This window comes from Protomyctophum parallelum, assembly GCF_964188405.1.
Source record: "Protomyctophum parallelum genome assembly, chromosome: 1".
Taxonomy (NCBI): domain Eukaryota; kingdom Metazoa; phylum Chordata; class Actinopteri; order Myctophiformes; family Myctophidae; genus Protomyctophum; species Protomyctophum parallelum.
In genome coordinates, this window is record NC_139697.1 from 11982666 (window position 1) to 12010168 (window position 27503).

General features: G+C 45.6%; 1 protein-coding gene and 1 long non-coding RNA gene across 2 annotated transcripts; both read right to left on the reverse strand.

Annotated features, from left to right (window-relative positions):
* Nucleotides 1-93: 93 nt before the first annotated feature.
* LOC310857692 (uncharacterized protein) lies at nt 94-3683 on the reverse strand (the record flags this gene model as incomplete). The annotated part of the gene is made up of 7 exons (XM_083763483.1): nt 3639-3683; nt 3261-3318; nt 3069-3146; nt 2739-2903; nt 2588-2650; nt 2054-2131; nt 94-1430 (listed from the first exon to the last, which is right to left on the reverse strand). Exons 1-7 carry the CDS (start codon nt 3648-3650, stop codon nt 94-96), a joined length of 1791 nt encoding a protein of 596 aa, XP_083619609.1. The 5' UTR covers nt 3651-3683.
* A 25-nt stretch (nt 3684-3708) lies between these two features.
* Nucleotides 3709-8570, reverse strand: LOC310862699. Its single transcript, XR_014569605.1, has 4 exons — nt 8405-8570; nt 8241-8306; nt 4048-4193; nt 3709-3767 (listed from the first exon to the last, which is right to left on the reverse strand). It is a non-coding gene; the product is annotated as an uncharacterized lncRNA (long non-coding RNA).
* Nucleotides 8571-27503: the final 18933 nt, after the last annotated feature.

Sequence of the window (27503 nt, forward strand, 5' to 3'; positions counted from 1 at the left end):
TGTGCATAGAACCTATTGGAACAAGTAGTAAAAGTGTATGCGGCTGGTGAACAGTAAAACGCCAAAGCACCAGTGGGTGCCATCAGATCATCATTATTGTGGCTGCTGTTGTCTTTCCATGTCGGGATAGGTCTCTGTAGTGGGCTGTCCCTGCTGAGGGGGAGTCTGCATTAACACTCCAGGATAGCCAACCGTTGGTCCGGTTCCGTACGGATATGCATGTGTGAAATAAGAGTTCTGGGCCCCAGGTCCGTATGCATATCCAAGTGTGACATAGTAGCTCGGGGTGCCAGTTCCGTACGGATATCCGTGTGTGAAATACGGATTCTGGATGACTTGACCGTAAGGATAAACTGGTGTTCCATAGCCTGCAGCTGGCAGAGAGTCACTGGGGCTTACCGTTGATACGGGGGCCTGGTTGTTGCTGTAATCAGTACCAGTAAACTGCTGGCTAGTTGGGTTTGGGTTCACCACAAAACTGCCCATGTATGGAGCGCTATTAAAAGGAGGCGCCATGGTGTTGTATATACTAGCCTGCGGAGCTTGAGCAGCGTTTGGATTAATGACTGTGGCTGAGGTGGCGCTGGGTTCACCTGCAGGGTTGGCTGCTCTGTAGTGGCTTTCCAGGGACTGGTCATCATTGTTGACGTCGGCAGCTCTGCTTTCTGATGTTAGCTGCCGGTTGTCATTGCTCATGTTGTCGTCTGCCGGCTTCGGAGCCATACGTTTCCACTCTGTGTCGACACTCTGGTTTGGTATGGTGATCAGAAATTTACATTTTGAGTCCAATTGCCTTTTGGGCTTCACACGACTTATGGCGGTTTGGGTGGATGTTGATGTCATGGCGTCAATATCAATGGCATGTTCAGGGCTTGCCTGACTGGAAGACACATTGTTCGATTGCTTGGGAAAAATGGCTCTGAACTTTTTCGTGTTGATGATGGATGTTATCGGTGCACTAGAGTGCAGATCTTTGTAAGCGCCAGATGCAGCTGGGGCTGGCTTTGTATGAGGGCGTTCAATAGTTACCTTAGAGGAAGCTAATTTTTTAAGTGAGTTCAAGACCAGCTGTAATTTGGGTCTTTGTGAAGGCTCACAGCGTGGCGCTTGAGAAGCCATAGTTGTAGGTGCTGATGCGGCTTCCACTTTCCCTCTGGCCTCTTGGTTTTGGGAAGTGGGACACTGGCTGGGTTCTACTTTTACTCTGACCACATGTTTTAGGAGAGCGGGACACGGACTGGCTTGCGCTTTCACTCTGGGCAGTTTGTTTAGGGTAGAGGGAATCTGACTGGAAGACACATTCGAACAAGAACCTGAATGCCCTCCTCGCGCTCCTCCGCCATCGGAAGAACTTCTTCTCCGTTTGACCATCTCTCCATCTCCATTCGGTGACACATAATCCAAACCACGCTTCACTGCTTTTTTCATTTCTGGTGGGAGAATAAACAAAAAAGGCAAATGTGTTAGGATACCAATTTATGTCATTCAGAACTTCGGATCGTGGTCTCAAGAACTTTTCCTCTAATAATAATGAATTGCAATGTATAGCGCTTTTCCAAGTGCTCAAAGCGCTTTAGAATGGTTCATTCTGGCCCAGGCCGTAGCGTAACGGTCTGGGCACCGGACTGGTGATCCAGTCGCGGTGTGCCGCGGGTTCGACTCCCGGACCCGACACGGCCTTTACCGCATGTCATCCCCCCATCTCTCTCCCGTTTCCTGTCAGCCTACTATCTGTCCCTTACAAAAAAAAATCAATAAAAGGCGTAAGCCGCAAAAAAATCTTAAAAAAAAAAAAGAATGGTTCATTCATAGGAGGTGAAGCAGCGAACAGTCGACGCCAGCGTCCTCACTTCCCACAGTCACACACCAATGGTGGCAACCTCACACCAACCGACTCATTGGAGGCAATGTGGGGTTCAGTGTCTTGCACAAGGTCACTTCCGACATGTGGACAGGAGGAGCTGGGATTCAAACCACCAACCCAGGGATCATTGGACGACCTGCTGCGCCACAGCCGCCCTAGAAAAGTAAAGTGATTAACAGATTGCAGTACCTATTCCTCTCCGTTTGAACATCTCTCCATCTCCATTCGATGATGTGTGATCCAAACATTTCACTGCTTTTCTCATGTCTGGGGGGGAAAAAAACAAAAAGGAAAATATGTGAATACCAGACTGTCACACATGCAGATAAAAAAATACATTGCTTTCATACTAGCCTGGGCATTATTCCATTTCGGGTTTATGATCCGGTCGGGAGCGGATGGTAACTTTCGTCATGTTGTAGTCAATGATTTGTAGTCATCTGGCAGGAAACCACAAGGCGGAATCAGTACTACGAATGGGTACTTCTTATTCCGCCTTTCCTGATGACTACAAATCAGTGACTACAACATGATGTAAACTACCATCCGCTCCAGACCGGTTCACACAGCGATTTTGGAACACAGACACAGGCGTGGAAAGCCTGGTGACGCGAGGTTACTTTCATACAGGTACGACATTACTGCGTTGTATGCTGCTCTGGGTTTTTTTTATTGGTTTAACCTCATTTTAAGTTGTGTTCCAGTATAAGTGTCAGTATTTACCAGTATGTCCAGAGAAACAGGGGTGGGTGTGGTCTTCCTGTTTCACCTCCCGTTTAATGCTGACTGGAAACAGTAGAGAGACAATTAGAATATTGAATATAAAACCATGTCTAATTGGTCTATGTGTTGGAGTAACGTTGACCTCACACACCTTTTGTGTTTGAGTTGAGAGTGTTCAGGGTTGTGAGACACTCTGGGTGTGAACTGTTGGACATCTGCTCTGGGATCGGCTCAGTCTTCACGATGGCCAAATTGATTGGAGTCGTCTCAATCAGACTCCTTTTCAAACGTACGCTTTCTTTGTTGGCCGTCACTTCTGTATAAGAAACAATGATAATAAGATTATGAACTTCACAGTGTGTCTTATGAGAGGAGGGTCTGCTGGTCCATTCAAAAGAAGGCAGAACAACGACATGTCCATCTCATTCTAACATTGTTTTAGTGGAACATAAAGCTTGTCTGTAGGTGGAGAGGTGCTCACCTGGTGGTTGTTGGTCAGCAGGTGGACAGGAGGAGGTCACATTCTGTCGTCTCCAGATGTCCTGCAGGATGTGGATGCCTACAGACAACAATCAATACACTACAGTTACAACAGCACACATTCAAGGGCCACAGCTGTGAATAGACATGGATATGTAATCAATGACACCGAACGCAAGAAGAAATAAATTACCTTCACTGAATGGTGCCGATTGGACACGATGATATGAGTTCTTGTCAAGCAGTATAACCTTGGAAAGAGAATACATTACATTAGCTAAAACATAAATAACATTGTTAAAGCCACACAAATAAATACAATCCAAACCTATTTTTAAAACACACAAAAAAATTCACTTAATTTCCCTCTAGCACAATCAGTGCCGGGATTCCTTCAAAATAGAAGCTCTGGGGTGCCGCAAAGACATGGCCGCTTTTACGGCGGAAACGGCTAATCTTGCCTGTGTAGAAACTATATTCCATCCACTGTCTCACCACCATCTATATAAACACAACGGTGAACACAGAGCTCATCTTGGTGGAACATACTGTACAGCATCAAACTGCTTACCTCAGCATCCATTCCGTACAACGGATTCTGCTCCCGTTGGGCGACTTGGTCGACAGCAGCCTTAATGGCTTCCATCTTCTCACTCCAGACCTCCAGATTGCAGACATCCATTAAATCAGGGTTCTTCGACTAACACAAAAATACATGAGACATTTCAGGTTCGTTCAACATAGCTGTGAACGAAAAGAAAATCATTGATCTTGCCACTCTTGAGTGTGATCCTTCACTTGCAATAGGATAACGCACCAGTGGAGTCGGTAACAAAAGTTTATTCATTGTATTAACGAATGGTGATTAATTAACCAAATCATGATATAGGTGATTTCAAGGGGTCCTCAATTACAAGAGTTCCTCAGTTTGGTAAAAATTGTCATAAATTGATGTGAGAAGTACCAGAGAGGCCACTGACCATATAACTGAGCTGATGATCGACGCTAGTGATGTGTCCACAGATGTGTTTGAGTTGGACAGTTTCTTCACAGCTGCGACACATGTAGAATGGGAAGAGTCTCTCAGATATGTCTCCACATTGACACTCCAACACTGAGCTCAGACCTGGGGTACACACACACACACACACACACTATAACACACGCGCTTCTTCAAGGCCGAGGTGAGGACTCGACTAAAGCAAGCCTCTTCACCTCTTGCACTGAAAGCGTACAAAAAAATAAACCCCACTCACAACCTTATATAATTTACACAACTCTCAACCACAGATGAAGGGAATGAAGAGGGCAGGTGGGACGAGCTAGGCCTAGGACCAGATGGGGAATTAGCCGATCTACAAGCTCGCAACACATTGGCCAATTTCCCAACGCTTGATTTGACGTCATCAAAAATGTTCCCCCCGCCCTGTTTCAAGGTCAAGGTAAACTTTATTGTCCACAAGGGAAATTTGTCTTGGGCTTTCACCCCAGCTACAGCCACACATAAAACATCAATGACAACAAACATACATTACAGAGGAAGACACAACATTACACAATTGCACACATGATGTGGATAATCAGGCCTCACGTAGTTACCGCTGTTTCAGAGCCTCGTTCAGCATCTTAGTTGATGCTGATACAAACGATTTTTTAAATCTAATGTACTTCCACTTTGGTTCTTTGTATCTTCTCCCAGAGGGCAGAAGTACAAACTCGCCATATAGAACATGGGTAACATCACTGACAATTTTTTGAGCCTGTTTTAATGTAGCCTGCTCATAAATAGACTGAAGAGAGGGGAGTTGTCTTACCCCTATGATCTTCCCTGCAGTCTGCACCAATCTGAACAATTTGGACCTCAGTTGCACTGAGAGATTACCGAACCAAACTGTGATGCCAAACCTGACCAGGCTTTCCAAGACTGCTCGATAGAACACTAACATAAATCTTTGGTCAACACCATGAACCCTGAGACGCCGAAGGAAGTGCAGTCTTTGCTGTAGTTTACTACAGAGACTGTCAACATGTGTATTCCAAGTCATTGAGTTGTCAATACAGATCCCCAGGTATTTATATGAGGAGACCTGTGAGATGGTAGAGTCATGGATGACCACAGGCCTGTGGTCACCAATACTCTTGGGGTCAAATACCATCTCCTGTGTCTTCTTAACATTAAGAGTTAGGTGGTTGTCATCACACCACTTAACAAAGTTCTGTACCTCTGAAAAGTAGTCAGCTACATCCCTATCCTTATCCAGAAGGGCTAAGATGGCAGTATCATCCGAGAATTTTATGATGTAATTGTTCGGGTTGCCACTTCTACACTCATTAGTGTACAGGGTAAAAAGGACAGGTGAGCTAACGCAGCCCTGGGGTGCTCCAGTACTCATGGTTCTGCTCTCTGACATAGTGCCATTGACACTGACCCTTTGTGTGCGTTTAGTTAGGAATGAATGGTACCATCTAATAATAAGCGGATGGACACTTAGGTCCCTCAACCGCTTAATTAATAAGTGTGGCTGTATTGTGTTAAACGCTGAGCTGAAATCTACAAGAAGAAGGCGTGCATAGGCTTTGTTATTGTCCAAGTGTTTCAAAAGAAAATGGTCCAAGGTCAAGACTGCGTCCTCTATACCCCTGTTGCTCCTATAGGCAAACTGAAAAATGTCCAATGAGCAGCCTACCGCTGCCTTCAGCAGACTGACAATGATCTTCTCAAAGCATTTCATGACTACTGAAGTCAAGGCGACAGGACGGTAGTCATTATTTTCTTTGCAGCCTGCCCTTTTGGGAACAGGAATTATGATAGAGTCTTTCCAGGTGGGGGGAACAGTACATGAGTCCAGTGATTTCTGGTAGATGGGACACCAAGCCTCAGCTAGCTCCTGACTGCATGAATGCAGCAGCCGGCCACATATCCCGTCTGGACCTGAAGCCTTCCGGGGACATGTGTGGGAAAACAACCTCTGGACTTCACGTTCATCTACAGTAATTCCCAGATCACTGTGTGTGGATACAGACTCTAGGGCAGCATTTTGTTCATGCGAAAAGTCAGCTGTTTCAAACCTTGCATAAAAGTTATTTAATTCATCTGCCTTTTCCTTTTCATTAGCAACACAAAGGCCCTTCTTAGCTGGAGCCATGTTGGTCATGGCCTTCATAGATTCCCACATTCTTTTGGAATTAGAAGAGGAGCAGTAGGCCTCAAACTTCTCCTTCTCCTTCTGTTTAGCCTCCCTTATTTTAAGGTTAATCTCCTTCTGAATATTCTTCATGGTTACCAAATCCCCGCTGTTGAATGCCCTTTGTTTCCTAACTATGCATTCTTTGATTTCCCTTGAAATGAAGGGTTTATTATTGGGGTACATTGTTATGGTCTTTTTTGTCAACACATTGTCTTTACAGAACTTAATGTACTCTGTTATGGTATCTGTAGCCTCCTCCAGGTCTAGGCTATGGAAGAGGCTCCAGTCAGTACAACAAAAGCATCCCTTCAACGTTTCAATGCCATCATTGTCCCACACATAAATGGTTTTAACCTGTGGTTTACTGCTCTTAAGCAGTGACTTGTATGTGGGGATTAAATTAACAACATTGTGATCTGCATTGGCCAGAGGAGGTTTAGCCTTGGCTCTATAGGCGTTCTTAATATTGCCATAGCATTTGTCTAAGATGTTGTTCCCTCTTGTCTTACAGTCAACATACTGCTGAAATCCAGGTAGCACAGATTCGAGTTTACAGTGGTTAACGTCACCCAAGACAAAACACGGTGCTTCGGGGGTGCGTTTCAATTGCCTGTGAACACAGTCAGCTACAGCGGTGGCTGCCCTAGCAGCATTCGCGCTAGGTGCAATGTAAACAGCACACAACACAATGTTACCGAATTCGCGCGGTAGATAAAAGGGTCGCATACTTAGACATAGTAATTCAATGTCCTGGTTACACAACGACTCCCTCACAGTGAATTGGGAGCACCATTTGTTGTTTATGTAAACCGCGATCCCTCCTCCATGGCTCTTAGCCGAGTCAGCTGTCCTGTCACAGCGTACCAGAGCGAATCCGTCCAGGGAAACTAGTGAGTCCGGAACCGACTCGTCCAACCACGTCTCGGTGATCACTTGCAGACACGACTCCCGGTACTCGTGTAGAACTCTGGTGTTTAATCGTAGCGTATCTGCCTTGTACCTCAGTGAACGGGCGTTGCAGAGAATCACGGATGGAAGAGGTGGTCTGTACATCCTTCTCCTTAGCCTCTGTTTCACCCCTCCGCGTCTGCCTCTCCTCCTCCTTCGCCTGTTGTTGTCGCTCCTCGGCGGTGTTGCCAACAGTTCACTTGGGAGCACTGGGGCTAGGTTGACAGGGCTGTTGCCACTGGGTCGGAGCAGCCGTAGCTGGTCGGAGGTATAGCGCAGATATGTCGCCGTTGTCGGCGTGGAGTCCTGACACGCCGGCGAGTAACATTCCGCAATGATAACCCGGACGATTATTACGAACAGCCATCTCAGCGGCCCCATCGTCAGGTATCAAAAACACAGTCAGTGCAACAAAAACAAAACAAAACTTGAGACAGACAAAACAACAGAAAACACCATAAAAGTGGCGAGCTGGAGCAGCCCGGGTCGCAGCAGTGCTTGCGCCACCGGCGAGACCGAAAATCTTAAAACGTGAATACCTCTTGATCTTCCCGTCCAATTCTAAGCCAAGATTATGTGTTCCCGTCGCTAGTCGCGGCAGAATTAATACCACCCGTTGTTGTCGATCGCCTCTAGTGTTTTGGCTACATGTAGCTGCTTCAGCCACATCCGGGATAACATCCGGACCATCGGTAAAAGTGCTCCGCTGCTATAAATTGCTGGGCGCTATAATTTAATGGATTAAATAACCCCGGGCGTCCGGGGTGTTAAAATAAGGCTTAAAAAGGGATAGTTCACCCCCAAAATGACCTTTTTTCTATCGATTACTCACTCTATGGAGACTTGAATTCATGGATATATCTTTCTCCCTCCCCTCCCCCTCGCATTCCTATTACTAAGCCAATATTTTAATGCCCAGGAGTGGTTCCCTAAGGACACAGCCTCTGCACCGCCGGTTATCATTATTGGCTAAATGCAAAATAAATAAACACCACAAAGGATTTCCCATTTGTGCATAATGGCAAACACATACTCACCGACGATTTGCTTTCTCTCAGCTTCGGACAGCTTCACAGTGAGGTAATAGGAAACACGGCTTTTCCCTGTGAGTGACAGACAAATCAACCAATAGATACACACCTACACGGTCAGTGAAACATAAAATAAAATGCATGAATGCAGTGATTCAATCCACACATACCTGCTGCTGAATTGCTTTGCCTCACTACAGGCTGCCGGTGTCCAATGCCTGGGTCCAAGAACATCCGTCTATCTGGACGTTCCAGTGGCTTCTGTGTTTCCTCTGGTTGCATTCTTCTTTCCTCCCTCCGTTCTGGGTCCTGTGGTTGTATTCCAGGGTGTGGAGGTGCTTTCTGAGTCATACCAGAGCACTGAGGAGCCAAGGATTGTGTGCCACAGGGTCGTGGGTCGTGATGAGCGTGCTGCTTTGTAGCAGCATCCTGGGGAGCTCGCTGCCTTGTACTGGGATCCTGAGGACCGCCTTGCTGTGTGATAGGGTGCCGAGGGACCTCTGACCGCATCCTGGCTTCTGGAGGACCCACTGGCTCCGTCTTGGAGTCGGGAGGAGCCCCTGGTTGTGTCCTGCAGTGCGGAGGAGCAACTGCCTTTGATTTGGTGTTCAGAGGGGCCGCTGGCTGTGTACTCAAGTCAGGCTGTGTCTTGGGATCCAACGGAGACCCAGGCGGTGTCTTGGGATCCAGAAGAGCCCCAGGTTGTGTCTTGGGATCCAAAGGAGCCCCAGGCTGTGGTTGTGTCTTGGGGTACAAAGGAGCCCCAGGCTGTGCTGGCTGTGTGTCGGGGTACAGAGTCCCTTGGGGTGTTCTGCGGTCCGGAGGAGCCCCTCGTTGTGTCGTGGTGTCTGGAGTTACTACTGAATGTGTCCTGGCATTTCCAGACGCCACTGCCTGTGTCCTGGGGAGCAGAGGAGCCCCTGGCTGTGTCTTGGGATCCAGAGGAGTCCCTTGCTGTGCTGGCTGTGTCTTGGGGTCCAGAGGAGTCCCTTGCTGTGCTGGCTGTGTCTTGGGGTCCAGAGTTGCCACTCGTTGTGTCATGGTGTCCGGAGGAGCTACTGGCTGTGTCTTGGGGTACAAAGGAGCCCTATACTGTGCTGGCTGTGTGTTGGCGTGCAGAGTCCCTTGGTTTGTCCTGTCGTCCGGAGGAGCCCCTCGTTGTGTTGTGGCGTTCGGAGGGGCTACTGGATGTGTCCTGGCATTCCCAAAGGCCAATGGTTGTGTCCTGGGGAGCAGAGGAGCCCCGGGCTGTGGCCTGGAGTCCAGCGTAGCCGTTGCCTGTGTCATGTTGTCCAGAGCGGCCACTGGCTGCGTCTTGGGAACCAGAAGAGCCCCAGGTTGTGTCTTGGGGTACAAAGGAGCCCCAGGCGGTGCTGGCTGTGTGTCGGGGTACAGAGTCCCTTGGGGTGTTCTGCGGTCCGGAGGAGCCCCTTGTTGTGTCGTGGTGTCTGGAGTTACTACTGAATGTGTCCTGGCATTCCCAGACGCTGCCTGTGTCCTGGGGAGCAGAGGAGCCCCTGGCTGTGTCTTGGGATCCAGAGGAGTCCCTTGGTGTGCTGGCTGTGTCTTGGGGTCCAGAGCGGCCACTGGCTGCATCTTGGGAACCAGAAGAGCCCCAGGTTGTGTCTTGGGATCCAAAGGAGCCCCAGGCTGTGTCTTGGGGTACAAGTCCAGAGTGGCCACCTGTTGTGTGGCATCCGGAGAAGCTACTGGCTGTGTCCTGGGGAACGGAAGAGCCCCTGCCTGTGTCTTGGGGTCCAGAGTTGCCACTCGTTGTGTCATGGTGTCCGGAGGAGCCCTCTGCTGTGCATTGGGGTGCAGAGGAGCCTTTTGGTGTGTGTTGGTGTGCAGAGGAGCCCCTTGGTGTGTGTTGGTGTGCAGAGGAGCCCCTTGGTGTGTGTTGGCGTGCAGAGGAGCCCCTTGGTGTGCGTTGGCGTGCAGAGGAGCCCCTTGGTGTGTGTTGGCATGCAGAGGAGCCCCTTGGTGTGCGTTGGGGTGCAGAGGAGCCCTTTGGTGTGCGTTGGGGTGCAGAGGAGCCCCTTGGTGTGCGTTGGGGTGCAGAGGAGCCCCTTGGTGTGCGTTGGGGTGCAGAGGAGCCCCTTGGTGTAACTTGGGATGCATAGGATCCCCAGGCTGTGTATTGGTGTGCAGAGGAGCCCCAGGCGGTGCTGGCTGTGTGTTGGTGTGCAGAGGAGCCCCAGGCGGTGCTGGCTGTGTGTTGGTGTGCAGAGGAGCCCCAGGCGGTGCTGGCTGTGTGTTGGGGTGCAGAGGAGCCCCAGGCGGTGCTGGCTGTGTGTTGGGGTGCAGAGGAGCCCCAGGCGGTGCTGGCTGTGTGTTGGGGTGCAGAGGAGCCCCAGGCGGTGCTGGCTGTGTGTTGGTGTGCAGAGGAGCCCCAGGTGGTGCTGGCTGTGTGTTGGGGTGCAGAGGAGCCCCAGGTGGTGCTGGCTGTGTGTTGGGGTGCAGAGGAGCCCCAGGCGGTGCTGGCTGTGTGTTGGGGTGCAGAGGAGCCCCAGGCGGTTCTGGCTGTTTGTTGGGGTGCAGAGTCCCTTGGTGTGTCATGGCGTCCGGAGGAGCCATTGGGTGTGTCCTGGCATTCACAGAGGCCACTGGCTGTGTCTTGGGGTCCAGAGTTGCCACTTGTTGCGTCATGGCGTCCGGAGGAGCCCCAGGCTGTGTGTTGGCGTGCAGAGGAGCCCCTTGGTGTATCCTGGGGAGCAGAGGAGCCCCTTGGTGTGTCCTGGGGAGCAGAGGAGCCCCAGGCTGTGTCCTGGGGAGCAGAGGAGCCCCAGGCTGTGTCCTGGGGAGCAGAGGAGCCCCAGGCTGTGTCCTGGGGAGCAGAGGAGCCCCAGGCTGTGTCCTGGGGAGCAGAGGAGCGCCAGGCTGTGTCCTGGGGAGCAGAGGAGCCCCAGGCTGTGTCCTGGGGAGCAGAGGAGCCCCAGGCTGTGTCTTGTGGTCCGGAGGAGCCTGTAACTGTGGCCCGGAGTCCAGAGTAGACGTTGGCTGTGTTCTGGCGTCCAGAGGGGTCATGGGCCGTGGCTTAGAGTCCAGAGGAGCCCCTTGGTGTGTGTTGGCGTGCAGAGGAGCCCCTTGGTGTGTCCTGCGGTCCAGAGTAGCCACTCGTCGTGTCGTAGTGTCTGGCGGAGCTACAGGCTGTGTCTTGCGGTCCGGAGGAGCCTGTGACTGTGGCCTGGAGACTGTGGCCAGAGTAGCCGCTGGCTGCGTTTTGGCGTCCCAAGGGGCCACAGGCTGTGGCTTCGAGTCCAGAGGGGCCACTGACCACATCCTGGCTTCTGGAGGACCCACTGGATGTGTCCTAGAGTCCTGAGGACTCCCTGCCCGTGTCCTCAAGTCGAGAGTGGCCACTAGTTGTGTCCTGGCGTCCGGAGAAGTTACTGAATGTGTCCTGGGGAGCAGAGGGGCCCCTGGCTGTGTTCTGTGGTCCGGAGGGTCCACTGGCTGTATCATGGTGTCTAGAGGAGCTGCTGGATACGTTCTGGCATTCCTGGCTGTCCTGGGGTCACGAGAAGTCGCTGGCTGTGTCCTGGGGTCACGAGAAGCCACTGACTGGGTCCTGGTCCTGGTTTCTGGCTGGGTGTCAGTGGGTGAGGTGTGCATTGGTGAAGACTGTGAGCCAGTGGCCAGTGGGCTTTGATTTGTTCCATTACCTAAGGATGGAGCAAAGGGTGTAAGTGATTGTGGGTGGATGAATGCAAATAAACGACGATGGTCAGAAACGGATGTAGACGAGGAACTGAAAACAGATAGTATGAGCTTAAAACTAACAAAGGCATCCTATCTTATGTATTAGCTTTGAATCCAGTATAAGTCTGTGCAAGACAGAATTCAGATGATATATTTTTTTTAACTGTGAGGATGGCTGATACATTTTCCATCAATGTGATGTGAAGGTGAAACAGTGAGATTGGTTGGTACATTTACCCTCAGGGTGATGTGAAGGTTCATGTAAACCAGTTGACATGTCCTGGTGTTTCAGGCTCTCTGGTTGATGTTTAGTTGCAGAAGATAAATCCAGCCATCTCTGCAGTCTCAGGAGGGCTTCTATTTTAGCCAGGGCTAAAAGGAGAAACACCACATATTCCACAATCGTGTGCAAATAGAAAAAAAAAGGAAAAAAAACAGCTCTGTGATAAACACTGTCACAGTAAGATAAGTATAGTAAACTAAGACTAAAAACGACTAATTGTGTTAACTGAAACTAAAATTATTAAGATCCCTGCTACTGACAATAGGAATGATTGCTATTTGAAAATAAAGCTTTAACTTGTTTTGTTTGTCAGTTGCACCACCTTTAACCGGTAGCATTCAATGTTTCTCTCAGCATGCTGTACACTCAGAAAGACGAGTACAATTCAAATGGCCAGGGTTTTACCTTCTGGAACTTCTGCTTTAGTCAGCTCTTCGTACTCTCTTTCACTATTCATCCTCACCGTCTATGCAAAGATAAAAGAGACAAGGCAATCATCAACACGTATGTCTCTTCATACTGGCTGGAGTTGTGGACTCGGTCTTGTGTGTGACCGTGGTACAGAGGAAAAAAAATCTAATCGCCATTACGCCACTGCCCAAAACCCAATACAAATAGAGAAAAGTTTGGAAAACCCGATATGAGTTACCTGTGTCCTGGTGCCCGTTTCTTTCTTAGCCAAGTCAACAACAATCGCCTGGAGCTCCATTTCTGAGATATCCGAGGGTAACTCTGGACGCATGAAACTCTAAATTCAGAACATACAGTTAACATGTAGAAAACCAACCGGTTCCCTAAACTGTACAGTGCATAGTCAGTAGACTCACCACGTAGTTTGATCGGTGTCGGAAGCCGAACCTGTGGTCCTTTCTTTCTAACTTAATCTTGCACAGTTGGCAGTAGATTGCAAGCCTTTTGTCATAAACGACACGAACCAGGAAGTTCAAACCTGCAAAAAGGTCCACAAGAGAGCAGCACATAGTGTTCAGATTAGTGGAACAGCAAGGCAAGTAACAACATAATTACCAGGTGACAATTTATAAAACCAATACTGACCCACTGTAGGTCCAGTCGTTTTGGAATCGAATCGCCTGGTGGATTCTGATGTTTGTACGGGGCTGCTCTCATAGGCAGATGCGGGAGACACAGCTGTGGCCAGTGACGGAAGTATGCATCTCTTCTGTGTCGCATCATGACTGGCCGTCTGTATACGGCCAGTCTTGGAGCCAGCTTTAGTAGTCTGACAGGTAGTCAAGGTCGTGTGGGGTTTGGCTTTTGTTGACATTTTCCAAGGGGTTTTGGTAGTGTTGGAGGGGACTTTGTTTTTGGGGGAACCTACAGCATCACAGGCTCCTGTGCCTGTCGGACCGGTGGCGACAGCTTTATCCGAAGCGCTCGTAGCGTCGAGGGTAGCCTCAAAGCTTTCCCAGAGAGCTTCCCAGAGAGTTTCAGAGAAGGTTGAGGTGGTTGTCGATGACGAGGGTTTGGGGATGCCTGGGATTGTATTAGAGAAGGTTGCTGTAGGCTTGGGCATGTCTGTGGCGGAATGGCAGACTGTGGTACTTGGTTTAGAGGTGGTCGTAGATGTAGTGGAGATGGTTGCAGTGTATTTGAACATGGGTGGAGTTAGAATGGGGATGTGTGCAGTGGGTTTGGAGTTGGCAGTAGTTACTGAAATGGTTGGAGTTGCAACCATTCGTTGCAACTCCAACCAATTGGAGGTCGTCTGGGTCAGGTGTGGCATGGCTCCAGTAGATTTGGAGATGGCAGATGTTGTCTTGTCTTGTTTACCTGAAGCCCTCGTATCTTTAGAAGCAGCTCCAGTTACGAAGGGAGCTTCCAGAATTTCCCAGAGAGCTTCCTGAGCTGGAGTTGCACTTGGTTTAGTAGGCATGGTAGGTTTGGGGATGGTAGCGGTGGATTTTAACATGGTTGGAGTCACACTGGAGTTCGTCAGTCTCAGGCGTGACATGGCGCCAGTAGATTTGGACAGTTCAGCCACTTTCGTTTTAGGAAAATCATCCGTAGTTTTGTAGAACATCTCGTCGTCTGCTTTCAAAGGGGATTTGGCAGTAGCTATCTTGGACTGGATCGTGGAGGACTTCATCTCCGTCACCTTTAAAATAGCACACAATAGCAACACTGTTAGAGACTTTAAGAATCCATCGTAGAAGATTTAAGATTTTTATTGTTACATCTTAGTAAATTACATGTGTTGGTAAAACATTGGTGATACACTATTCTACTGGGCGGTGGGAGTAAGAGACATGGGCCATGTCATACAGTAAATATTAATACAGTGAAGCGTTAAAAAGAAAAGGAGTAGTTTGAATAACTGAGACATTATTAAATCCATCGTTTGTTAAGTCTGTATGCTTGGTGCGACGTTTCATTCAACATTATCGCATTTTTTATAATAAAATCATACATACATTATATATATATATATATACACACACACACACACACACACACACACACACACACAGATAGTAATCATGGCCATAGAGTGTTTGTTCCGTCTCTACAGATTTTTGAGAGACAGGGATACCAGGTTTGGCCAATCAGGAGAGAGAACTCATACAGAATAAACAAGTGAAATTGGAAGTGATGACACGAAGAAATGAGCAGACAAAATTGGAACACTATAATAAACGGAAGGAATTATACAGACAGGACATAATATTTCAATATTAACATTCCAAGTTATGAATTATTAACATCTTACAATATAACCAGTAAGACGCCCGAGCGCGAGAGGTTGAGTGCACGCACCCGCCTCGTTGACGGCAGCCTGCTGGACGAGTAGGGGTGGGACCCGATCCGGTACCGAACCGAACATGCTTGGGTACCGGATACCTACCAGTAAGACGCCTTAAGGGCGAGAAGCGACCGCAAGAACTAAAGCATGAAAACTTACAAGCAAAGGCTCTTCAAAGCACACGTGAGGAGTAAAAGGGCTTAACACAAATTAGAGGTGTAGTTACATAAAGCATGTAGGTGGCAAGTTTGCCGTTACAGGCAAGCATGTTAACAGTGTTAACAGGCAAGAGAGTAACAGAGTTTCATGTGTGCTGGACGTCATTTGAGCCGATCTACCACAACTGAACTGGCTTAACACTAATTACAGTGTGTGTGTGTGTGTGTGTGTGCAAAAGACAGTAACTGGAAACATTAACAGGAAGCTGATAACAGGAAGTGCGTGACGGCAGTTAGTACGTGACAGCTTCCTGCTGGTTTTCATAGTAACTGTGACCTGTGGTCACAAAAATAATAAAGTTTTGGTGTAGAGCACATCAAAGACTTCTACAAAAACCTAGGTGTTTGTAATGATGATTTTAAACTGACAATGGTAACAACTGAGGACGTACTTAAAAGACTGTGTGCCCTTCAACCCCACAAGGCCACTGGCCATGACAATATTCCCTCCAAATTTCTCAGAGACTCGGCCATCTCTATAGCTCCAATCATCACCCACATAATAAACCTCTCCATCAAACAGGGACAGGTCTCCCAAGATTTCAAACTGGCCAAAGTAACCCTCCTGCACAAGAGAAAGGGAGCTAATTAGACCCTGAAGAAATCCGTAAATGACCTCAAAAGTTCCCTAGGCCCCCTTTCTGCGAATTTTCACAACAGTAAAGAACCTGGGTGTTCACTTTGACTCCAGCTTATATTTTAGTATCCAGTGTAGTGAGTAGCAGTTTTTATCAGTTAACAATAGCAAAATTGAAACCTATTTTAGCGTACCATGACCTGGAAACCGTGATCCACGCTTTTATCACCTCTCGACTGGACTATTGTAATTCCCTGTATCATGGCCTGACTCAATCCACTCTGTCCCGCCTACAGATGGTCCAAAACTCAGCTGCAAGACTTTTGACAGGAACCAGAATGCGCGAGCACATAACCCCGGTTCTGGCCCAACTGCACTGGTTACCAGTAAAACACAGAATAAAATGTAAAATTCTACTTTTTTTTAAAAGCCCAAAATGGCCTTGCACCTGAATACATTTGTGACCTGGTTTCTGCACCTCCAGCCTCCAGGGTACTCAGGTCAACCTCTCAAATGCCCCTTGCTGTCGCCTCAACGAGCCAAAAAACTAAAGACGACCGGGCCTTTTCAGTAATTGCCCCCAAACTCTGGAATAGTCTCCCACTACTCATCAAATCCAGCCCCACCATCGAAAGTTTCAAATCCTCCCTAAAAACTCACCTTTTCTCCATTGCTCCTAGTTCTGTGAACGTTTTAACCTCTTTGTAATTAGTAAGCTATTGCATGTTCCTTGTAATGTTGTTATATTGTATTGTTCTTATATGAAGTATTGCTAAAAGTTTATTGTATTTTTGTATTTTATAATGTAATTTTTAAGCACTTTGGGTCAACTTCTGTTGTTTTTAACTGTGCTATATAAATAAAGGTGACTTGATTTGAATGTAGAAATTAATGTATGAATTCCAATCTGGCTTCAGAACTTCCCACTCCACTGACACATGCCTCCTCTATTTGAGCGACCACATCAAACACGAGGTGGATGCTGGCAAATACTGCGGCATGGTCAAGCTGGACCTCCAAAAGGCTTTGATAGCACATCAGTGAGCTGGACGGAACTCTGTCCCCCCCCTCCCAGTGAGCTGTGGCGTTCCACAAGGAAGCATACTAGGGCCTTTACTGTATATGTAAACGAAGCTTGTCACTGCAATTTGTTCCTGTTCACAGATGACTCAGCACTGCTGGTCTCGGACAGGAACAAACTGTAGATCAGCTATTTTCAGCACACAGAAATATGCAGGCTCTGAGAACTGAGAACATTACAATCGCAATTACAATACATCGCAATTACATTACAAAAGAGCCATTTTTTCCCAAAATTTCCCCTTATTATTAAAATTATAATAAGGAATTCATTTGGATAATGGTAATGTCATAATAATGGTATTGTAAAAGTTGTCACTTATTAATCCCAAAGTTTTTATTAAAGTGCATTTAATTTTCAACAAAAAACCTTAAACTGACTTTCTGCGTGTGGAATATTAAGTACCGTATTGCCTTTGAGTGACTTTGTGTTGGGCTGATAGGTGTGAACGGTTTTTCCGACGTGCTAATGTGGGACCATTGCAAACAAAGGCAGCTTGCATGCTGTGGTTTGCTACTAAGAGGAATTTGCATGCACAAGGGCTGCCAAAGTAGGCTCTCTTGTTGATTTTCTTGTTTTCTCTACACTAGACTGGGCGTGTGTGTGTGGCTCTCAGACAGGCTTTTGTTTATTGTCAGTAGTAGTAATAAGAGAAGTATCCTACAACACTAGGCTATTGCCCTGGGTAAATAGTATATATATATATATATATATATATATATATATATATTTAAAAAAAAAAGGAAAACGTATTACTATATTATCCACAAATGGCTCTAGTTTTCGAGCCGGGACCGGGCTGAACTTCTGCCGGGCCGGGTCGGGCTCAACATTTTAGGCCCGATTAAAGCTCTAGTGAGGCTGCACTAATAAGTTTGGGCGGGCCCATCTGGAGATTGGTTCTGACATACAGGTCCGTTCTGACATACAGGTCCATCTCAATGAATTAGAATATTGTGTAAAAGTAAATTTTCTTCCGTAATAATTCAAAAAGTGAAACTTTCATATATTCTCAAATTCATTGTACATAAAGTGAAGTATTTAAAACCTTTTTGTTTTAATCTTGATGATTATGGCATACAGCTCATGGAAATAAAAAAAATGCACAGGAGTTCCAGTGGAAGGATGCTGCTATCCGAGTTTGCCGTCTGACTGATAAGGGCAACTTGCATGGGACAGAGGGACAGATAAAGCCAGGAGGGGGTCCACTGAAGTTACCCAGGAGGGGGTCCACTGAAGTTACGCATGAGGGAGTCCACTGAAGTTTTGGCATTTGCTTATCTCCACAGGTCATAAAATGACCTAGGCCAGATAGTCTTCTGGTTTGCCATTTCCGCTTGACTTCCTGCCTTAATTGGAGACACGTCGCTCCAATGGCCAACGAGGCTTCCATTTTTTTTAAATATCTATGGTATAACTGTACATCAAAGTAGCTCACACGACTCCAACTCTGAGCATTTTTACCAGGTGCGCAGTTGGGTAAGTAACTTTACATAAAAATCTCTAAAAAGAGAAAACCAGCACTCACAGAACTCTTGTGTTCCGGCCATTTTAATTAATTGAATAGTTGGCATGGTAGGCTGCAGAGCAGAAACACATTTCGGCCCTCAAGCCTTCATCAAAGTTGCGTGCTACAGACACCGGAAGGAAGTGTCACACCTAGCTGAGACAACTTCCTCTGTTCCATGTAGACATACCATGACTTCACAGCCAACTGACATTTAGGCAAATACGGTGGTGCTGCACATGTCTTATCCCATATCTATTATTCTATTCATTCAGTTAAATTAATTAAAAATAATTACACTTATTTGTATCTTTATTGTATCGTCATTTTGTGTGAAAAAAAAAAAACATTGTTGAAAATAATAGTCTAACTGGAATGACAAAAAAATAAATTATAAAGCAAGTTGTAATGAACACTATAATGTGAAAAATCACTACCAACAGGCTTGTTATTAATTTGATGGGAAGACAAGTAGAGCTACATACCTTAAATAGGAAACAATGTAAAAACGACTTACGTTGTACAGCTCTGCATCGTACCATGCCAAGTAACCAACTAATTAAAAGTGCCTTAAAATCGAGAGTTGCGTGAGTGCTGGTTTTCTCTGAGATTTGTCTGTGGTATAACTGTATCCTGACTGAACTGTGTGTGTAATCAAATGTTCCAAGTGTAGATGCTTTGTAATAAATTGTAATACATTTGTGTAGCCAGACCACAGCCTTGAAATGTTGCGCTTAGAGGATGTTTAGTTCATTAAAACGTTGACAAAGACAAAATTGGATCATGAGACAAACAGTCATGCTCAAGGTATGTTCTTAGATACAGAGACAAAGACAAAATTGGATCATGAGACAAACAGTCATGCTCAAGGTATGTTCTTAGATACAGAGAGAAAGTTTGTGGCATGTGAAATACCTGCCCATCATTCACTTGCTTGGTTTGCTACTTTATGTCACTTATTGTTTTTACATGTTCTTGTTCAGCACTTTGGTTTGTCTTCGGTCAATGTGCTATATAAATAAACTTTGATTCACTTTCACCATGGATAAAAGTATAACAAACATTCTTCAGGTAGGACCTGTCAGATAATGAAAATTCTTCACAAAACACTTATCGCTGGTGGCGCAATTCTGGCCCACCTGTTGCTTACCACTGACTAAAACCCTACATGAATGGTTGACAGGAGTGAACCGATACTGGGCAGGTCTGTCATCACATATTCTACTGTAGAAGAGAACACACTGGAGCAGCTCGGACAATTGAAGCCTCTGGTGCTAATACAAAGAGATGACTGGCATTTCGATGCTATATTTAAACCTATGATGCGATATTAAAAATAAATTAACATGAAATAATATATATTAAAAAAAAAAATCATCTGCCTTGAGAGTTCTTGCGAGTCCCTGTAACCTTGAACAGCAGCTGTCCTAGTGAGGTCACAGAGCCTTCTGTGATCGGACACTGCAAGCTACACTTGATTTTATTTGAACAATGTGCCCTTTGTGTTATCCTATTTGCATTATTGTAAACTACCCCTGTACTTTTTTTGAAAACTGGTAATAACTTATTCAATAAATCAAGCACGATGCAACACACTGAGCTTGTATATTTTCCATTGTCACAATTCTGTTTTAATTGTCATAAAAGTGGTTAAACCATGACTTATTAAAAAAAGAAAGAATATTACCCTCAATGTTCCCCATCCTTCCTCACTCTCCACCTGCTGGGCCAGGACTCGCAGCTCTCTCGGACGCCCATTGGGATGCACTCTATCTGGCCAATCATGGACCAAATGAGGATACACCATTTTCTGCAAATTAAACGTATAGAGTCACTGTTCTGTTATCAGTCATAACCATAAAAGATATCATTTATTTTTCTTGTTCTTGTTGCAACATGCAAGCAGAGTTGCAGGCTGAAAGAGCAACATTTCTGCTACCAGCTGGTTCCCCCTTTATGCAGAAAGCGCACAACTGTAGTAACACAACACAGTTAAACACATAGGCTGCCAAACAAGTTAAAGGCGTTGTTTTTTGATGTTGGTTGGTTGCCGCCGTTGGCCAAACCGTTTTGGGGGTTCCCGGGACACCACGTGACACATTGATCTTTTCCAAGCCTGTGAAGACCTTTTCATAGTCCAGTTTTAAGTCATAAAGGTGACCACCGCTATCACCGAAAACGTGACGTCACTGAGCTTCGGTGAAGAGCAAACAAACGCTATCCCAGCCCTTCTCCCTGTTTTTATTAATCACCAAAACGGTCACGAGAAGTTGGGTGGGCAGCCACCTTGATTTTGCAAGCTCCCGAAGTACAAACAACAAACTCGCGAAACAGAGCAGCAGCAGACAGAGAGAAAGAATAGGAAAGGAACAGAAAAAGGCCAGAAAGGAATAGAGGCAGATAGAGTTTGAGGAATTGTTTGCCATGGACGTGAAGAAGTTACCTCTTTGGTGAAGAGGTCACCTCTTCACCTAAAACTGGGGTCTGAATAGGCCTTGAGAGCCCGGGGAAAAACACCACATGATGCCTTCCTATGTAACACAACTACGCTCAACACCAGAGCCTGCGTCTTTCAAACGGATTGTCGCAAATGGATCAGGATTTGGATTGACTGGTTGTAGGACAAATTGACTGGTTGTAGGACAAAACAAAAAGTTTGTAGATCGTGATACCGTTGTACGGCAAAGCGTAAATTAATACTCACGATGTAGTTGTAGCGGTGATTAGCAGATATGAGATGACGCATGTAATTGGCACTGAGGATGTAATCCATACAGCAGTGACAACAGAAACAATTGCGGACGTGGTTGTCCATCCACCGGTACTCTGTCATCATGCTCAGACCTGGACCAGTGTTACAGAACAGTCACATAGTGAACACCTCAGAAAGTACGATGATGACAGTGAATCCTCATCATCACACGCCATCTGAACCAAAACAAGACAGGCTCTAATGACGTCGTGGCAAGCTGCAGTTTGTGTGAAAGAGGAGGAAAGGTGTGCTACTCTGCCACGGTGAGCTTTAGCGGGGTGAGGCGAGCTGTCATTGGCCTTAGAAGCATCAGTTTAGCCATTACGTGAGCTTTGCTGTGATCGGTATAAGTTTGTGGATGGCATTCACATACCGTACAGAGTACAGACCAAATCAGGTGGCGGACCACTTAAGTGGAAGACCATGAAAAGTCACAACCGGCATATGTACATGACAAATTACCAAACAGATTATCCATTTTCTAAAATATTAAATTAATTCATAATTTCAATCGTTTCAACCATACAATGAATGTGTTCTTACTAAATTGCAGATAATAGTTATGGTAACATCTACACCCGAGATGCATTTTACATCGCGTGACCAGACATCCTGGTTTTGCAGAGAACAAGTCGCATGCAACACAGTGCGCACAATAAAGCATGCGTGTGTGAACGGACACGTTGCAGAAAATAGCAGATCGATAGGTTTCTCAAAGGTTTTCCAAAGTGCTAAATTCCTCCCACTGGACGCAGAGCCTTCGTCCTACTCCTCAACACTCCCTGTCCCAACCCGTAGGAGTATATGTGCAGTGGCAAATATCATGCTCCTGCTCCCCGCCAGACACACCGTGGTGGACATGCATCGTGGCACAAATCAGTAATTTGTGCCACATCTTTTTAAGGGATCCCACACAATATTGCGTCATAATATACTTTGCTGACTAGAACATCTCGCAAACATAAGCATTCCAAGACCTTGTGAAAAGGGGGTAATTTGACTTTATGATTAGCATATTATTATTTTGATGATGTCAACATCGGGAATGCAAAAAACCAATGAAATTGATCTTACTGTATGTCTTGTATGTACTGTAAACTGTATGTCGGTCGGTATACCCTCGCCATAGAGTAATATATAAACTAGAGAGCGGACCAGGAGCGACAGCCCCACCCCCAGTTAATAATTTCAATGGAAGTTGCTCAGTGGCGTTTTGATTGAAGCACACGGAAGAACGCTCTACTGTACTTCCGCATTTCTTTCGATTTGGACACGAGCATTTGGTGAAAATGTCTTTAAATCTGTTCATAAAATATATATTTACCCCTGAAATCTTAGTTTTAGCAGCATTGTCATGTAAATTAGTTTATGTTTATTTATTGAAATGATGAGAATCACCATTTAGCGCCTGGGTGTCCCGGGGGCGTAGGCCTGGATTCTGCCTGGGGGACAAGGCAGAATCCCCCATTAATTTTATTCAGACTCAGAGAGCAGAAGGAGGAAGTCGACAACACAACAGTAGTATGTGTTTTGGTTGTGCCAATTTCCACTCTTTTGGGGCTTGGTTACCAGGAGGACACCATGGGAGTGGGGCTCGAGTGTGATATTGCGATTATTATTATTATATTATTGAGATTAACAGTTACGCTAAAAACAAATAACACATCAACTCAATTTCATTGTAACTAAGATATCGGATAGAAATTCATCCAAACAACTAGCCTAACCTGCTAGCTTACTAAGCCTAGTAGCTTTAATGCTCATATGAGTGCGCCCCATCGTGTGCGTTTTCAGAACGTTTTCACTGGGACCATGTGATATAGAACTCCACGGTGTGTGTATAATAGATTTAAACACTCATTTGTCCATCCATCCATCCATCCATCCATCCATCCATCATTTGTTCCCCTGTCAATCAAAATGCTCAGAGATTGCCGAATGGCAGTAACCGTAACTGACTAGATGCATTTTTGACTAGTTGCACTTTATCAAGGGAATGTGTGCAATATCTCAGTTTTTATGTTGTTTTTCTTTTCCTTCTGTGAATGTTATTTGTATGCAGCTGTGACTGTCTCCAAGACAAATTTCTCCTTCGGGAGACAAATAAAGACAACCTTGATGTACACTGTACAGTATCATGATATTGTGACATAGAGAGCCTTTAAAAAAATTAAAAATGAGAGTATGTATGCTGACCAATGACTGGCTCTCTTCTTTCAGAGCTGTTGAGGTACTGCCATAGGGCTGCGTTTCCAACTGCGGGATCCATTTGAACCGGTAGGTCGGCCGGTGGCTCAACGCGGGGATGGGCCGGGGCATTTGGCTGGAGTCCATTCCAAGTGTAGTCTTTTGGTTCAGCAACAAGCGTTTTCCTTAAGGCTGCCAACAACACATACACACACAGAACATAATGGAGAGGTTCAAACACCTGATCCGACAGGTTACATGAATTAGAGGAAAATAAAAGGAGAGATGTTAATGTTATTATGAATAGTGGAAAAGCGAGTTTCTTCCTCAATGGTTCCCTTTAACGATTCCTATAGGGGGTTCCAAATGGACCCTTACAGGTCTGCAACTCTGAAAGTGTACTAATGGAATCAGCTGCAAAGAGGCGGCTCAGGGGCGACCGTGCCTTTGCTGTCGCAGCTCCTACATTATGGAATAGCATCCCCCTTGCTGTCAGGTCTGCCCCCTCCGTTGAGAGCTTTAAGTAAAGACTCAAAACATTTCTATATTCACAAGCCTTTCAGTCTCCCTGATGCTCTTGCACTTTATTATATAGGATATGTTTGTTGCTTTTAAACTGCTCTTAATGTTTTTCTTCTCTGTACCATAACTATGCATTGATTTTATCGCTTTATTTTACACTGGTGTATTGTATTGCACTGCATTGTATCGTTTTCTCCGACCTGTGAAGCACTTTGGTACAATGAGTAGTTTTTAAATATGCTATACATATAAAGTTGATTTGAAATTTGTACACTTATGGTTGATCCTTGAAATGATAAAGTTTCAGAACCACTGTTATTGAATGGTAGATGATAGTAAGTTCACATACCGTTAGATCGACCATTACTAACCCTATCTCTAACCTAAACATAACCTCAAGCAGGGGAGCAACGCATCCCTCACCAACCTTAATCCGGTCGTTTTAACACATCCCTCACCAACCTTAATCCGGTCGTTTTAACACATTCCCTCACCAACCTTAATCCGGTCGTTTTAACGCATCCCTCACCAACCTTAATCCGGTCGTTTTAACGCATCCCTCACCAACCTAATCCAGTCGTTTTAACACATCCCTCACCAACCTTAATCCAGTTGTTTTAACGCATCCCTCACCAACCTTAATCCGGTCGAACTAACGGGAGGTCAAACCTTAGGGCAGCCCCCAATGTGATAAACCTATGCCCGTCACAATTATTTTTTCATAATCATTTCCATTTTTTAAAACATTCAAAAAGTGCGGAAATAGCTGATCGACAAGTGTAGATCACTTTGTGACTATTATTATTATTATTTCGGTATATGATCTGGGCGGGAGTGGATGATATCGTTACGTCATGTTGTAGTATTGTTTCGTATTCGACAGGCAGGAACAACAAACCGAACTTCCTTTTCCCTCAAACCGATTTCTCAATAAAAGCTGCAGGCTACGAGAGCTTTTGTTATTCTTCCGGTTTGAGGGAAAAGGAAGTTCGTGTTTGTTGTTCCTGCCTGTCGACTACAAAACAATACTACAACATGAACATGACGTAACGATATCATCCGCTCCAGAGCGGATCATATACCGAAATTAAACAGAGACCAGGCTTTCCTCCGAGTTGGTGGAAAGCCTGGTGGGCGAGGTTACTTTGTGACACATTGTATGCTAGTAGATCAGCTATTCAAAGTAAATTTGTAAATGTGTGATGTCTTCGTATATTTAAGATATTCGTCATATCTGCCCTCACTGTGCAATTTGTGATACACACACACAACATATAAAAATAAAGTTGTTATGTTGCAATGTTCAATGCCAAAAACACAATTCAAGTGTTTAATTTATGTAAAGGTCTTGTTAATATAACATACATGGTGGTTTCACAAACCAGAAACCACAACAGACATAAGTGACATTAATGCACCATGGTGTATGCATGCATATTTTGTAACAATTTAGACACTCTATTCATCTGAAAGTGAAATAAACTGACATTAGACATGAGCAGTCAGCAGTGCCCATATGCATCACATCATTATCAACGCCTAAAAGGAAATCTCGTTTGTAAAATACTTTTACAATCACCAACCAGTAACCACTTGAGCTGCAGCATGAGCTATGCTGAAATGAAATGCACATTGTATTAAAGACGTTTCAGCTATCGTTGGGGGCATTACATGTTTTTTCTTTCTATAATCGTTCAACATGACCATGTCCAAAATGCAGGCACCAGGTTGGACGTGACAATCCATTAAGGCAATACCAACAATATATCATCCTTTTGTGCAGGCTGGCAGGTGGTAGAATTTAGAAACAATCCCCATTAATTGGCAGATTACAATTAAATGGCTCAATATCATCCTTATTTATACCGTCTAAAATGAGTTGCGTTGCATGCGTTGGTTAACGTTAGCTATACCGGTAGTTGTTTGTTTACGTCTTGATTCCTAAACGAAACTCGATCTTCTAAACTAAGCCTTTGTATGATTCGCTTACACGCACATTTATGAACGATAAATGAGTCAAGTTAAGAGTTAAAAAGCCATTATCAATAAGTGCAAAGTGACTGACTAGACTATACGTTGCGCTGCTTACCACTGAAGACGCTTTCATCTAAAGTTGTTGTTGCTGCCGTGATATTAGTGGGGAGCGAAGTCTGGGACGCTTCTGAGTGACAGAGACGGAATAATCACACTGAAACATGTGTCACACAAGTCGCAGCGTTGCCAAGTTTAGGTTTACCAGGGAAACCAGGTCTACAAAAACAAGCACAACCTAGTACTACCACAACGCGTTATTAACCCAAATCTTGTAAAATCCTAAACCAAATCTTGTAAAAATCCTGGCATAAAATGATGTTCAGATGGGGTCCACTCTGCAGATAAATTTGGGGGATGGGGTCCTTCCTTGTTAATAAATATTTCAAATCAATCAATCCTTGCGATGTTTAAGAACCACTGGTTTAAATAAGAATGAAAACAAAATGTCGAAGCAAGCCCAAATAAGCATTTACACTTTAGAAACAACGCCCGAGCCCCATTGTGAAACAAACCAATATTATTTGGAAGCAACTTTACAGGAAAAACGAGCCCCAAAATCTCTTAGAACATTGCAGACAGCAAGACATGGCAACACTGGCCGCAGGCAGCTCGCCTGGGATCAGTTCGCTTTGCAGCTCGCTGATCCGGTCCGATGCGTCCGATGCGGAAACGCTGCGTGGTGTCTGCAGATAAAATTAATTAGTTCGTGTTCGCAAAGTACCGGATATAGTCTATATCTAGACCGGACCAGAGCACCGAGTATAACCCGTCTTAACCAATAGAAACCAGCCAGGCTTTCTAAAGGTATTGGGGAAAAACCTTCTGGCTGGCGCAGCAGCAGATTTGAGATAACAGCATGTTGACGTGCACAGGAAAGATGCATGATGAAAGAGATATGTAAAGTATCAGTATGTAGGCTAATGTAGTTCAACACAAAGTTATATGAGAACACAATTCTATAGTTTACATCTCATTTACTAAGGGATTGACAGAATGGCAATGGCTGCTGCTTGTTCAAGCTTTGAAGGCTGCCAGTGCTGACTCGACGTCAAGTCAGAACATTATATTACTTACGGTACACATAGGGTTTACATTAATTATTCTTATAACTGTCAGGGTGCCCATTTAGTTTGCTAATAAACAGTGGTACGATTTCAGTTAACAATCATTTTATGATTCACTCAATGATCAACAGTTATATTATTGTAGTGTAATTGTAATTTAAAACAAAAGCCACTATATTAGCATTTGAATACCTGTTCTGAGAACACCCCCACCACCCCATATAAATGTGTGACGAAACCTCAGTCATGCTATTCTGTGTTCCTAACTTCCCCTTTTCTTCAGGGGTGCTCCAGCTACCCCTGGGCCCCGTAGTCGTCGCCGCTGACCTGAAGTGCCCGTCCCCCCGATTGGCCACAGGTACAATACTGGGCCCCATAGTAGTCCAGTTGGGATCCATCTTCTCTATTATGCGGAAGTTCCAGACCCACATGAACGTGGCCAGGGTGCCGGCCCGGTTCCGGCAAGCCGCCATGCGTCCGAAACAGTCGAGAAATTACAGAGTTACCATGTGGGGGTCCCTGGGCATCCCCAGGGGGGGGGGGGGGGGGGGGTCTCTGGAACATCCAGACCACCAGGAACG